Here is a 13,385-nt window from a genome sequence, read left to right on the forward strand (position 1 = left end):
GGTGAAATATCAGACAACGGACGAGTGAAGTTTCTCTATAAATTATAAGCTTGGCCAAAGGTGCTTGACAGGTGATACAACACACACTCAAAGATGGGTCTGCAAAGTATTCCAAGTGTAGCTTTGAGCTCTGGAAATGCGAAAAGTATGCCAGTTTTGGGACTGGGAACAGCTACAGCTCCCCTACCGAAACCAGAAGTAGTCATAAAAGCAGTGCTTGAAGCAATTGAGCTTGGTTACAGGATGTTTGATACTGCTTCTTTTTACAGAACTGAGGAAGCTCTTGGTGAAGCTATATCTCAAGCTCTTACTCTTGGCCTAATCAGGTCTCGTGACGAACTCTTCATCACCTCTAAGCTCTGGTGCACTGATAACCATGGGGATCGTGTTCTCCCTGCACTTCAAAAAACTTTACAGTAAGACACACTACTGGTTTATTCAAAAAACTTTTCTGAAGGGAATATTGTAGTTCATTATTGTTTCTTGTTTTTTTTAAGGAATATGAAGTTGGAGTATCTTGATCAGTATCTTATTCATTTTCCTGTGAGCCTAAAGCTTGGGGCAAATCTTTTTCCACTAAATCATGAAGATATAGTTGTCATGGACATCAAATCACTTTGGACAGCTATGGAAGAGTGCCAAACACTTGGCCTGGCGAAAACAATTGGCGTTAGCAACTTCTCCTGCAAGAAACTATCTGACATTCTGGCTTTTGCTAAGATCCCTCCAGCAGTCAATCAAGTAAGTTCAAATTGTTAAGTAACTAGTCTGTCAAATACGGATTGACAACAACAAATATAACCAATGGGAGGACTTGAACCCGAATCCCTCCCTAAACCGAGCTCTGATACCATGTTAAGTAACCAGTCCGTCTAAAACCTGAAGGTGTTAGAGGAGGACCCCAACAAGATCTTATACTCTTCAACATGTACTGGTTAAACGATATTAAGCTGTCCGTTTCATCATTGAGCTTGTTCCTGTCATTTGTTGTATTGCTATTTCTTAATTAATTATATAAAATGTAGTACTAGCTTTACCTCTTAGCATGGTACAAAGGTCATGTTTCCCAAAGTTTTAAAATAAATAAATTTGTTTGGTCGATGGACCCGTCTTTAGTAATGGGCTTTTGAGCGAGGGAGAGTGTTTAAGATAAATGATGATGCAGTCAAGTCTCTGTACTAGCAACTTAAATATTGTACAGGAGTTGGTTACTTAACACTATTGAATACACTAAAGGTTGTAATCTTGCCCTGTCATCTTCCTGATTTTTTTATGTTCGAAGGTGGAAATGAATCCAGCATGGCAACAAGGGAAGCTGAAGAAGTTTTGCAAGGCAAATGGAATCACGATTGTTGCTTATTCTCCTCTCGGAGCAGCAGGAGCCTTTTGGGGAACCAAAGAAGTGTTGCAATCTGAGGTTCTAATGGAAATTGCAAAGTCGAAAGGAAAATCTGTAGCTCAGGTGGCTTTGAGATGGGCTTATGAGCAAGGAGTTGTCATTGTGATGAAGAGCTTCAATAAAGAGAGACTAAAGTCGAATCTTGAAATTTTTGATTGGAAATTGAGTGATGCAGAGTCCAAGAAGATTGCTGAAATCCCGCAGAGTAGGGCAAATCTTTGTACAATGTATATCTCTGATACAGGTCCGATTAAGTCCCTTGAGGACATCTGGGACGGAGAACTCTAAGACGACAAACGCAAGGATGTAATAAGGCATCACCACTAATATGTTCCCTAATTTTTTCTGAATACAAGGTGGTGATGATCCCTGATTCTGAATATGTTACTCCTGTTTTTTTATTGAACCAGCAGTTTAAAACAAAATTGCATGCCTGTAACATAACAGCTATCAAGAATCTACCAAGCATCGCATAAAGATGCATAGTATATACGGGGTCTGGTCAGTTACAAGTGATTGTTGCGACATATCATATAGGTCTCAATCCCATACTTGATATTCTCCTTTTGATCAAATTCCTCATTTTTAACTAAAGAATGTCGTTCCTCGTCTTCTCTATTACTCCCTCCGTCTCAATTTATGTTTGACTTTTTGTGGCTTGATCAAACTTTGAAAAGTTAAGTCAACTGGACCACGAAATAAATTGGGACGTAGGGAGTATTTTTCGATTGGTAATTCATTAGTCAATTGTAAGGAATCTAGTAAACAGCCGGCCACAATGCTTACCAGAAGATGAGACAAAATCAAAACCAGATTCGTTTTTGTTACATGTTCGTGTTTTATATGTAGTCCTATCGATTATTTAAGACAATCAAACTAAATTTACATAGTTGGCCAGAAATTTGAACTAAAACATGACAATTCCAGAAATTTCTCTGAGCTCCGGAAATGCAAAAGCAATGCCTGTTCTGGGACTGGGATTAGGAGCTTTTGATCCAACACCAGAAGTTATAGCTAGTACGATAAAAGCCGTTCTTGAAGCAATTGAGCTTGGTTACAGGATGTTTGATACTGCTTTTTTTTACCAAACAGAAGAAGCTCTTGGTGAAGCGATATCTCAAGCTATTAGTTGTGGTTTGATTAAGTCTCGCGATGAACTCTTCATTACATCCAAGCTTTGGTTGACTGATAATCATGGCGATCGTGTCCTTCCTGCCCTTCAAAAGACTTTGAAGTAACACACTCATACAGTCACACATGATTCATTAAATTTTATTTTTTAGACAAAGATCTTATTTCACTTTGCTGATGAAAATCTCTGAGTTCATTATTATTGTTATTCATTGTTGGACAGGGATATGAAGTTGGACTATCTTGATCAGTATCTTGTACATTTTCCGTTGAGCATGAAGGCTGGATCATACCCCTTTCAACTAAGCCCTGATGATATTGTTCCGATGGATATCAAATCTGTTTGGAAAGCCATGGAAGAGTGCCAAACACTTGGCCTTACAAAATCGATTGGTGTCAGTAATTTCACTTGCAAGAAGCTTGCTGATCTTCTGGCCTTTGCCAAGATTCCTCCTGCAATCAATCAAGTAAGCTTAAATTGACAAACTTTTCATCCTTTTACGTGTACTTTATATAGTAGTCTGCATTAGTATCGAATAGTAACAATGAAGTCTTATTGATCTCTTATTTTATAAAGGTGGAGATGAATCCAGTATGGCAACAGGGGAAACTTAGGGAGTTCTGTCAGGCAAATGGAATCAAGATAGCTGCTTATTCTCCACTAGGAGCAGCAGGAGCTTTTTGGGGAACCAAAGGAGTGTTGGAATCTGAGGTTCTGATGGAAATTGCAAAGTCGAAAGGCAAGTCTGTAAGCCAGATTGGTTTAAGATGGGCTTATGAGCAAGGGGTTGTCATTGTGGTGAAGAGTTTCAACAAAGAGAGACAAAAGCAGAATCTTGAAATTTTTGGGTGGGAGTTGAGTGATGAAGAGTCCAAGAAGATTGCTGAAATGCCGCAAAAGAGGGCAAACCTTGGGCAGTGGTTTATCTCTGAAACTGGTGTTATCAAGTCAGTTGAGGAGCTCTGGGATGGAGAACTTTAAAGTGATTAGAGCTCTGGTGTTACCGCTTTTGCATTTTAGTGGCTGAAATTTCAAATTTGCAATATAGTGGTCAAACATTTACTCTTTAAAATACATAAAGAGTTGTTTTCTTACTTTCTGCATTCAGTTCTTCAAGCTATTTCTGTACATTTCTTTTCAGCTAAGTTAATTTTGGACCCTATATTGGTAATTTATTTCTGTACCTTTTGATCCACCTGAACAACATGTACAGAGTCCTTAGTGTACCTGGTATAGTAGACGACCATATCATTTCAATTAGACATAGGAGCCATTCGATATCCAAAGCCAATTCCATATAGAAAGTGAAAGTTCATCTGAATTGAATGTGGAATACTCTTATAACACAGCCCTAGATGCTAACAGTGAATTTGGTTGCTTAAATGGAGTTGAAAACTGAACTAGAAACATCGGGCTTCTTTCAGTCTTTGTACTTCTCCAGAATGAATGCATCACTTATATTTTGTTGATTTCCCATCAAGTGATCATAGTACAACCATTCATCTTGTTCCCCAAGGGATGGTAACTGATCAAGGAATAAACCTCGTGAGTCCATCTCTGCTCGAATTCTTTTGAAGTCTAGGTCCAGCAAAATTAATCAAGCCAGAGACATTGAGATGGTACCTATAGTGTAAAGAATAAGCCTCGTATTTCCATCTCTGCTAGAGTCCAGCTCCTGCAAAAAGTTAAGGAGTTCTGTCAGTCAAAATGGAATCAAGATAGCTGCTTATTCTCCACTAGGAGCAGCAGGAGCCTTTTGGGGAACCAAAGGAGTGTTGGAATCTGAGGTTCTGATGGAAATTGCAAAGTCGAAAGGCAAGTCTGTACCCCAGATTGGTTTAAGATGGGCTTATGAGCAAGGTGTTGTCATTGTGGTGAAGAGTTTCAACAAAGAGAGACAAAAGCAGAATCTTGAAATTTTAGAACGAACTAATAAAAAATTGAGTAAATCAAAGCAGAATCTTTTTTACAAGTTTTTTGTAACTTGTTGCTGAATTAACAAACTGGTTTGTGTGGCCTACGAGAACTAATTTGAGGATGATGTTTGCTTGAATTCAGGAGCTCCTACAAACTATTTTGCATGGTGGCTTCGTCATTGTATAATGCAACTGAACCTCTTGTTTTCATGATCATGTACAGGATACACGATCAGGACAACTTTACAGCCTTATAATTGTTCAAGGCAGCAGAAACCGATTGTATAATTCTACACTGAAAAATTCCAGAATGCAACATGTTAAAGAACTGAAGCTAAGAACCTAAACTTTCATTACACAAGGTCATCGTAGGCTTCACAATGATGGGAGAGGGGGGAGTAATATCCACTACTGATTTAATGTTAGATGATCGACATGCTTAGATCATTTAGGAGATCCAAGACATTCAAATACAATTACGAGGACCTACATTTGGACTTGGAAGCAATTTACCTTTACTCTGTCCATATTCAGATGATAGGAACCGCTAACATATGAGGGCCTGCATTTCTCAAATTAAAACCTGTTAATTAGAAATGGCGTACAAGTTAAATTTTAAGTTATAAGTTGCTTAAGCAGCAGTTCTCAGAGTGACTTTGACAATGAAGCCTGCTGATGATATGAGTGAACCAACACACTCAACTCTAATAATTACGCCCAAAGTTGCTGGAGAACAGCTAAATCCAAATATTCTTTCTTCATCTACATATGTAGGTGATGTATGAGATTTTACCTGCAGGTGGGTTCCATAGGAAAGTACCAAATGATTAATAGGTGATATAATTCTTGTTTAACTCACTTTTCTTATGGAGTCGTCGCTGATTATTCTGGTAACAAACAGTTCCTTTAGATCACAATGCTTACCAAGAAAAGAAAATTTTAATACCATAATTGATTGCGTGTCCATAGCCCCTAGTCGATAGTTCTCCCTTCAAGGTAATCCAAAGACTCTTTACACTCGGCATAAGAGGTTGAAGGTTTAAGTTGCAGTAAATTGACCATTTTCAGAAAGCAAAAAAACATTTTTCACATATTTATACGTAATTTAGATGGTATCTTAATGTCTGGAGTCCTAGTTGATCATATACGAAAATCAAACAAACAAACCACAAATTAATTCATAAATACTAAGCTCGGAAAAAGGTGAGTGGCAGGTTATACCAACTCAAGATGGCTCTACAAAGTATTCCAGAAGTTACTCTAAGGTCCAGCAATGGAAAAACTATGCCGGTTTTGGGACTAGGCACAGGAGTCGCTCCCATTCCAGCACCAGAAGCAGTGATTAAGGCAGTGCTTGAAGCAATTGAGCTCGGTTATAGAATGTTTGACACTGCTTCTGTTTACCAGACAGAGGAAGCTCTTGGTGAAGCTGTATCTCAAGCTATTAGCCTTGGTTTGATTGAGTCGCGCAGTGAAGTATTTATCACCTCCAAGCTCTGGTGCACTGATAATCATGGCGACTTTGTGCTCCCTGCCCTCAAGAAAACTCTGCAGTAATGCAAACAAACCACTTCCTCGATTACATCTGAAACTTTGATCTTATATCAGTTTGATTATGAAAATCTTGTAAATAATTCTTCTCGTTGTTAATTGTTGTACAGGAATATGAAGTTAAAGTATCTTGATCAATATCTTATTCATTTTCCTGTGAGTATGAAGCATGGGGCTAACCCTTTTCCAGCAGACCCTGAAGATGTTGTTCCGATGGACATCAAATCTGTTTGGACAGCAATGGAAGAGTGCCAAACACTCGGACTTACAAAATCAATAGGTGTGAGTAACTTCTCTTGCAAGAAGCTTGGTGACATTCTGGCTTTCGCAAATATTCCTCCAGCGATCAATCAAGTAAGTTTAAATTCACAAATAAAATAAAATAAGAAGGTAATGTTGAATAATATATGTTGTGGTATAAGATCCTATTGGTGCCTTCCTCTGCCACCTTAAGGTTTTAGAGCGACTGGTTACTTAACAGGTAATACCAGCATTAACACAAAGTACAAATGCACTTTACTCTCTTTGATCAATGTGCAAAGGTGGAGATGAACCCGACATGGCAACAAGGGAAGCTGAAGGAGTTCTGCCAGGCAAATGGAATCAAGATAGCTGCTTACTCTCCTCTTGGAGCAGCAGGAGCACATTGGGGAACCAAAGGAGTATTGGAATCTGAGGTTTTAATGGAAATTGCTAAAACGAAAGGAAAATCTGTAGCTCAAGTGGCTTTAAGATGGGCTTATGAGCAAGGGGTTGTCATTGTGATGAGGAGCTTCAACAAAGACAGACTAAAGCAGAATCTTGAAATTTTCGGGTGGGAGTTGAGTGATGAAGAGTCCCAGAAGATTACTGAAATGCCGCAGAGCAGGGCTTGCTTTGCAAAGATGTTCATCTCTGAAACTGGTGTTATCAAGTCAGTTGAGGAGCTCTGGGATGGAGAACTTTAAAGTGATCAGTAAATGGACATTCTAGTACATGTACACCTTCTGGAATAAGGCTTAGCCACTGATAAGTCACTCATGTTTGCTAATGCTAATGCTTCATATGGCAGAATGGGAGCTGATTAACTCCACTGTTCTACCAACTTGGCAAACATGCCTGGTTGTGTTTAATAAAATTTGAGCACTTATGCATCACGTTACTACTAGAAAAAATACCTCAGACATCTGGTAAAAATCAAATCAATGTTTAATTCACGTTTCTCATTTTTTTAAACAACAGTTATTTTATTGACCGATGTCTACTATACGCGGTAAGGTCGTTTTAAAAATAACCGATATCTAAAATCTATAATATATTATAATAGACGAAACATTAAACGTTTGATAGTCGGTCGGTCAGTACTCGAAGAAATTACTTAATTACCCTCACTTAGTTATTTCAATTCTAATTATTGGGTCGATCAATTCTAATTCCAATTGATATTGAAGTCAACTTCCTCTATTACTTTACCAATTTCAATTCTATTTTATATCGAACTCTATATTTGACAGGGATAAATAAATTATGATAGTATAATTAAATACTGCAAGGTGTGGGCTGCTAGGCCCAATAAAAAGATATATGATACTCAGACCAGAAAGGTTAAGCCTGATGGACCAGATCAGGCCTGATGAAATAAAGAAGGCCCAAAAGCCCTGATTATTAATTAATTTCGTAATTAATTAATAAGGGAAAAATCAGCTATTGAGAAGAGTCCCGATAAGGATATAAATCCTTATAGATTAGCCTCAAGGGGACCTAAAATGATAAGGAATCAGTTTCCTACTATCTAGGACTCCAAAGTCCATTCTAATTATGAGACTTGCCCACCAAGTCTCCTATACTAAGTCCAATTCAAGGACTCCCAACATCTATATAAGGGGTCTCACCCCCACCAATCAGAACTACGTTTTTTGGCTTGATTCTCTAATTCACAGAGATACGTAGGCATCTCGTAAAGGCAGAATTAAGCTACGAAACACAAGAACAGCCATTAAAGGCCTTGAGCTCCCGAATCTTGGTAATAAATACAGCAAATAATAACCTTAGTTTTTTATCCATAACATTTGGCGCCGTCTGTGGGAAAGCACAACGACAACCATGGCGAGAACACGGAGAACAATTAGAACTCTAGAGGAAGGAACACCATCAGAGACAACCCAGGTGATTTCGTCAACCGTGGAGGTTCCTCCCCATTCAACTTATGCATCTACTCAGGGGGAAGCCCAGATAGGGGCAACTCAACCTCCGCCACAAGGGATAACTCCCCCGACTATTCAAGGTACGAATCCTCAAGTTCAACAAGTACATGTACCTGTGACTTCTCGACCCGTCGGGTATGAATATTCAACTGTTGTTACTACTAACCCCCCTTATGGATTGCCCCTTCACCCTGAGGTTGGAGGAAGCGGATATGCTGGGCGAAGCGAAGCACGAGGGCAGTCGCCCCCCTATATACGAGGTTTGGGTCCTATCCCTGAGGATCGGGAATTTTCTGGTCCTTACACTGAGAGAGACTCCGAATCTTCGGATGATGAAGTGGCCCCGAGAAGGAGGCGTCCTGGAAAAGAGCCAATGGACGATGGAAGGCAACGCCCCCAAAGCACCCCAGGGGCGAATCCCCAAGAAGTGCAGGAAAGGATCAGGGCTCATGAGGCTGAAATCCAAAGGCTGAGGCGTGATTTGGAGGCTCACCAGGCCACCAGACCCCAGATACCTCCTGGGGGGAGAAATCCTCCTCCTGTCATAGACCTGGATGGTCCGGTAAGAAGAAGGGCTGCTGTCCCAAGAACTGATCCAAGCAATCTCCTTCCCCTTGGAGATCCTGATGATCCAACTCCACCCTTCACAGAAGAGATAATGAATGCCCATATCTCAAGGAAATTCAAGATGCCCACTATCAAAGCCTATGATGGCACGGGAGACCCCGCTAATCATGTTAGGACATTCTCTAATGCACTGCTGCTGCAACCCGTGAATGATGCTATAAAGTGTCGGGCCTTCCCTCAAACCCTGTCGGGTATGGCTCAAAGATGGTACAGTCGCCTGCCCCCAAATTCTATTGGATCGTTCAGAGAATTAAGTCAGGCTTTTATTAAGCAATTCATCAGTGGAAGAGTCCATGAGAAAATTTCAGCATCTCTTATGAGTCTTGTGCAGGGAGCTAAGGAATCCTTGAGAGATTACCTGAATCGTTTTACAAAGGAGGCTTTAAAAGTCCCAGACCTTGATGATAAGGTAGCCATGATAGCACTGCAACAAGGAACTAGGGATGAGTTTTTCAAGATGTCCTTGGCCAAACGTCCCCCTGAAAACATGTTGCAACTCCAAGAGAGGGCAGGGAAGTATATCAAGGTTGAAGAAAGCATGAGGAAGACCGTAGTAAGTAATGAGCCCACTGGAGGCAAGAAGCGAAAAACTGATCTGGAGTATATCGCTAAGGACAAATATCCTAGAACCGAACAAAACCCTGATTCAACCCCCAAGAAGGGAGGACCTGGGCAAAAGTTCACTGAATACGCTAAGCTGAGTGCTCCTAGAAGTCAGATTTTGATGGAGATTGAGAAAGATAGAGATATTCGTTGGCCTAAGCCCTTGAAGGCTGATCCCGCCAAGCTAGATAAGAGCAAGTATTGCAGGTTTCACAAGGATGTTGGCCATGACACCGATGAGTGTAGGCAATTGAAAGATGAAATTGAGTTTTTGATTCGAAAAGGGAGGTTGAACAAGTATACTGGAGATGGAGGGGACAGAAACAATAATTGGATGGATTTAGCGGATACAACCAGATCAAAATGCATAAGGATGACATTCCAAAGGTATCATTTATCACTGACTTTGGTGTTTATTGTTATCTTGTTATGGCTTTTGGTCTCAAGAATGCAGGAGCCACCTATCAAAGCTTGGTAAACAAAATTTTTAAAGATCTCATTGGTAAGACTATGGAATGTACCATACCCAACCAAGAAGTCGGGGGCAGGAAGATGCCATACCTCAAGACAAGGGAGTCGATAATGAAAGCAAAGAGAAGGATGATAATGAAAGCAAAGAGAAGGATGATAAAGAGTATTGGGTTCTCTATTTTGATGGAGCATCAAAAACAAACTCCAGTGGAGCAGGATTGGTTTTGCAAAGCCTTGATGGGTTCTTAATTGAGTATGCTATGAAGCTAGACTTCCCAACCACAAATAATGAGGCAGAATATGAAGCCCTGATAGCTGGCCTTGGTCTAGCTGGGACACTCAGAGTCAAAAATTTAAAGGTCCGTGGAGACTCGAAGCTGATCATATCCCAGGTAAAGGGAGAATTTGAGGCAAGGGATGATACGATGGCTAAGTATGTCCGCCTAGTAAGGGCTGTGATGACCCAATTTAATGAATGCCATGTTGAACACATTCCAAGGGAAGAAAATGTTAAGGCAGATGCGCTATCAAAGTTTGCTTCATCTGAGATAGAAGAAAGTTCAGGAAGTGTATACTTCCGTGTTTTGAAGACACGAAGCATAGATGTTAAGCTTGTGGCTCCCATAGGCCTGGGGACGTCATGGATCGATCCCATTAAGGCTCACATTCAAACCGGTTGGTTGCCAAGTGATGCAACTGAAGCACGAAAGTTAACTGTTCGAGCACTAAGGTACTCTTTGATAGAGGGGATTCTGTATAAAAGATCTTTCGTGGTTCCTTACTTGAGGTGTCTCAGGCCCGATGAGGCACGCTTGGCTCTTGAGGAAGTGCATGAAGGTATTTATGGACAACACTTGGGGGGCAGGGCCTTAGCTCATAAGATAACCCGTTTAGGCTTTTATTGGCCAGAAATGATGGCTGATGCCAAACAATATGTAAAGAAGTGTGATCGCTGTCAGAAGCATGCACCAATTGTTAGACAACCCCCCGAGATGCTGACCTCTATCAACTCGCCTATTCCCTTTGCTATGTGGGGGATGGATATTCTAGGGCCTTTTCCTATGGCCACGGAACAAAGGAAGTTTCTGATTGTAGCCATTGATTATTTCACCAAGTGGATCGAAGCCAAACCCTTGGCCAAAATCACAACTAAGCAGGTTGCACAATTCCTGTGGGAAAACATTATGTGCCGATATGGAATTCCCCGTATCCTCGTCACTGACAATGGAACACAATTCAACAATGAGGAATTCGAGAAGTATTGTGAAGAAAATGAAATTGAGTTACGATTCACCTCTGTGGCTCACCCGCAAGCCAATGGGCAAGCAGAGGTAGCAAATCGGATAATCCTGGATGGACTAAAGAAGAGGATCGAGAAGTCAAGAAATAATTGGGTGGATGAAATACTTCCAATATTATGGGCCTACAGGACTACCTGTAGAGTCACGACAGGAGCAACTCCCTTCATGTTGGCATATGGGGCAGAAGCAGTAGTTCCAGTAGAGATATCACATTCCTCTCCAAGGATTCAGGCTTTCAATGAGGAAGAAAATGAGGAAGGGCAGAGGTTAGCCCTGGATTTAATCGATGAAGTGGGAGATAAAGCACATGCAAAGATAGTAGAATATCAGAAAAAGGCTTCATTCTACTACAACCTAAGGGTTAAAGAGAGGTTTTTCAAACAAGGTGATCTAGTATTGAGAAAAATAGAGGCTTCTGGTGTCGGACAGAAAGGAAAGCTTGCCCCGAATTGGGAAGGGCCGTACAGAGTCAAGAGCGTTCAGGGTAGAGGAACCTACAAGCTGGAAACTATGGATGGTTTTGAAGTCCCGAGGACCTGGCACGCACAAAACCTGAAGGTTTACTACGTGTAAGATAGGCGAAGTACGATTCTCACTTGTCATTGTGACAAGTAGGTTTAAAAGCACCTTGAAGCTTTGCTTGCGTAGGATTTTATATTCTAGTAGAATTTACATTGTCTAGTTATTGTTGATTAGGGTCGAACCCATGCTGTGTAAGGTTTTGGAAAACCGGACTTCATATTAAAGAGTTTGAAATTATTTCAATCTAAGGATGTTTAAAGTTCAAATGCGTATTAAGATTGTAAAGTTAAAATAGAAAGAGGCAAGAAAAGCAACATATGAAATATAACCCCGGAGGGTAACAAGTTCTGATATGAATGAAAGTTCAAAAAGAAGATATACAAAAAAAACTTAGGCCTTGGAAGGCTGAGATTCCTCGGAACCACTATCCGAAGTCTTCTCGGATGTCTCAGTCGTTCCTTCGGACGTCTCGGTCGTCCCCTCCGAAGTCCCTATAGAGGTTCCCTCTGCGGGAGATGCTGGCTGTTGAGGCGCCGCTCTTAGAGGCTCTTCTACCCTGGCCTTCTTAGCGACAGGCTCAAGCTCATCTTCGGAAGAATCTTCCTCCTCTCCATCCTTGATCATATCAGCAAGCTTCTCAGTAACACCTCCAAGCTCTGGAACTCGTACAGGGAAAGGAAAGGAGGACTGCTCGAGGACCTCTGGAAAATCATCCTGGATGGCCTCCACAGCAGCGTCCCAACCCTCTTTGTAGCTAACTGGGTGAAGAAGGGCATCATGCTCCACCATCAAGTCTTTGAATTCCTGGGTGTCCATCCAGCCATCAAAAGCTTTGTCCTTCTGCGCCTTCAGAATGACATTTTCTGCCCGGGCCGTTTCCAGATCAGAAGTGGAAGAGGCCAGTTGAGCTTCAAGGGCCTCTATTTTTTGGTTGGCCTCCTCCAACTTCTTGTTGGCATCTTCCAGGTCAACCTTCCAAGCCTTAGCTTGGTGAATTGCCCCTTGGAAATGGGCGTTAGCCTGCAAGAGAAACAGCAAAAGTTTAGAAAAGAAGCATGGAAAGATAAGTATGAAGGGCATAGGTAAAGGACGTACCGTCGCCAGAGTCTGGGCTCCAAATAGCTCATTCCCCTCTAAGTCCTGTTGAAGGACAAAATCTTGATAGTCCACCGGGGAGATGGAATGCTTAGACCATTCCTTGGACAGCGCCGTGCTGCCCACGATTGAGTCCTTGCCCCGGATCCCCCAAGCAGGTTGAAAATAGGCCCCTGGCCTCTGCTTGGTGCGCAAAACTTGGCTGGGGCCTTCCTCGCTTGGCTCCATTGCCTGAAGGAGGAACTCAGGGAAGCGATCACCAAGTCGAGGGTCTTTAAAGACCTTCCCAGCCCTCTTCATCCTGGTTGTCTCCAGGTCCTTAGGCTTAGTAGCCTCCTCAATCTTCTCAGCCACTGCAACAAACGAAGTCAGTTGAAGATCAATGGAATAAAAAATGAAGGAAATAAAGGAGGTAAGAAAGGGAACTTACTTTTCTTATGAACGGGCGAGAGGCCGCGTTCTACCAGGACGGTCTCCCGGATAAGGTCCCAAGAATGGGAAGTACCGTTGTCTTGTGTAAGGAGGTTGAAAGCTCTAGCCTCCTCCTCAGACAAAGTTATATCATTTGGGCTCCCGTCCACGGCC

At 41.5% G+C, this 13,385-nt stretch overlaps 3 protein-coding genes across 3 annotated transcripts; all 3 read left to right on the forward strand.

The window, feature by feature from the left end:
* Positions 1 to 10: 10 nt before the first annotated feature.
* LOC141713533 (non-functional NADPH-dependent codeinone reductase 2-like) lies at positions 11 to 1,687 on the forward strand. The gene is made up of 3 exons (XM_074516996.1): positions 11 to 416; positions 498 to 741; positions 1,283 to 1,687. Exons 1-3 carry the CDS (start codon positions 94 to 96, stop codon positions 1,685 to 1,687), a joined length of 972 nt encoding a protein of 323 aa, XP_074373097.1. The 5' UTR covers positions 11 to 93.
* A 620-nt stretch (positions 1,688 to 2,307) lies between these two features.
* LOC141713534 (non-functional NADPH-dependent codeinone reductase 2-like) lies at positions 2,308 to 3,784 on the forward strand. The gene is made up of 3 exons (XM_074516997.1): positions 2,308 to 2,633; positions 2,754 to 2,997; positions 3,108 to 3,784. The coding sequence occupies exons 1-3, from the start codon at positions 2,314 to 2,316 to the stop codon at positions 3,510 to 3,512; spliced, it is 969 nt and encodes a 322-aa protein (XP_074373098.1). The 5' UTR covers positions 2,308 to 2,313; the 3' UTR covers positions 3,513 to 3,784.
* Positions 3,785 to 5,584: 1,800 nt separating this feature from the next.
* Positions 5,585 to 7,134, forward strand: LOC141711115 (non-functional NADPH-dependent codeinone reductase 2-like). The gene is made up of 3 exons (XM_074513546.1): positions 5,585 to 6,000; positions 6,109 to 6,352; positions 6,541 to 7,134. The coding sequence occupies exons 1-3, from the start codon at positions 5,678 to 5,680 to the stop codon at positions 6,943 to 6,945; spliced, it is 972 nt and encodes a 323-aa protein (XP_074369647.1). The 5' UTR covers positions 5,585 to 5,677; the 3' UTR covers positions 6,946 to 7,134.
* The last annotated feature ends 6,251 nt before the right edge of the window (positions 7,135 to 13,385 follow it).

This window comes from Apium graveolens, chromosome 3, assembly GCF_009905375.1.
Source record: "Apium graveolens cultivar Ventura chromosome 3, ASM990537v1, whole genome shotgun sequence".
Classification (NCBI taxonomy): domain Eukaryota; kingdom Viridiplantae; phylum Streptophyta; class Magnoliopsida; order Apiales; family Apiaceae; genus Apium; species Apium graveolens.

Coding starts and splice junctions, on each gene's coding strand:
- LOC141713533 (XM_074516996.1), top strand. CDS start 94: ATGGGTCTGCAAAGTATTCCAAGTGTAGCTTTGAGCTCTGGAAATGCG. Junction 417..497: donor GCACTTCAAAAAACTTTACA/GTAAGACACACT, acceptor GTTTTTTTTAAG/GAATATGAAGTTGGAGTATC. Junction 742..1,282: donor TCCCTCCAGCAGTCAATCAA/GTAAGTTCAAAT, acceptor TTATGTTCGAAG/GTGGAAATGAATCCAGCATG.
- LOC141713534 (XM_074516997.1), top strand. CDS start 2,314: ATGACAATTCCAGAAATTTCTCTGAGCTCCGGAAATGCAAAAGCAATG. Junction 2,634..2,753: donor GCCCTTCAAAAGACTTTGAA/GTAACACACTCA, acceptor ATTGTTGGACAG/GGATATGAAGTTGGACTATC. Junction 2,998..3,107: donor TTCCTCCTGCAATCAATCAA/GTAAGCTTAAAT, acceptor TATTTTATAAAG/GTGGAGATGAATCCAGTATG.
- LOC141711115 (XM_074513546.1), top strand. CDS start 5,678: ATGGCTCTACAAAGTATTCCAGAAGTTACTCTAAGGTCCAGCAATGGA. Junction 6,001..6,108: donor GCCCTCAAGAAAACTCTGCA/GTAATGCAAACA, acceptor ATTGTTGTACAG/GAATATGAAGTTAAAGTATC. Junction 6,353..6,540: donor TTCCTCCAGCGATCAATCAA/GTAAGTTTAAAT, acceptor CAATGTGCAAAG/GTGGAGATGAACCCGACATG.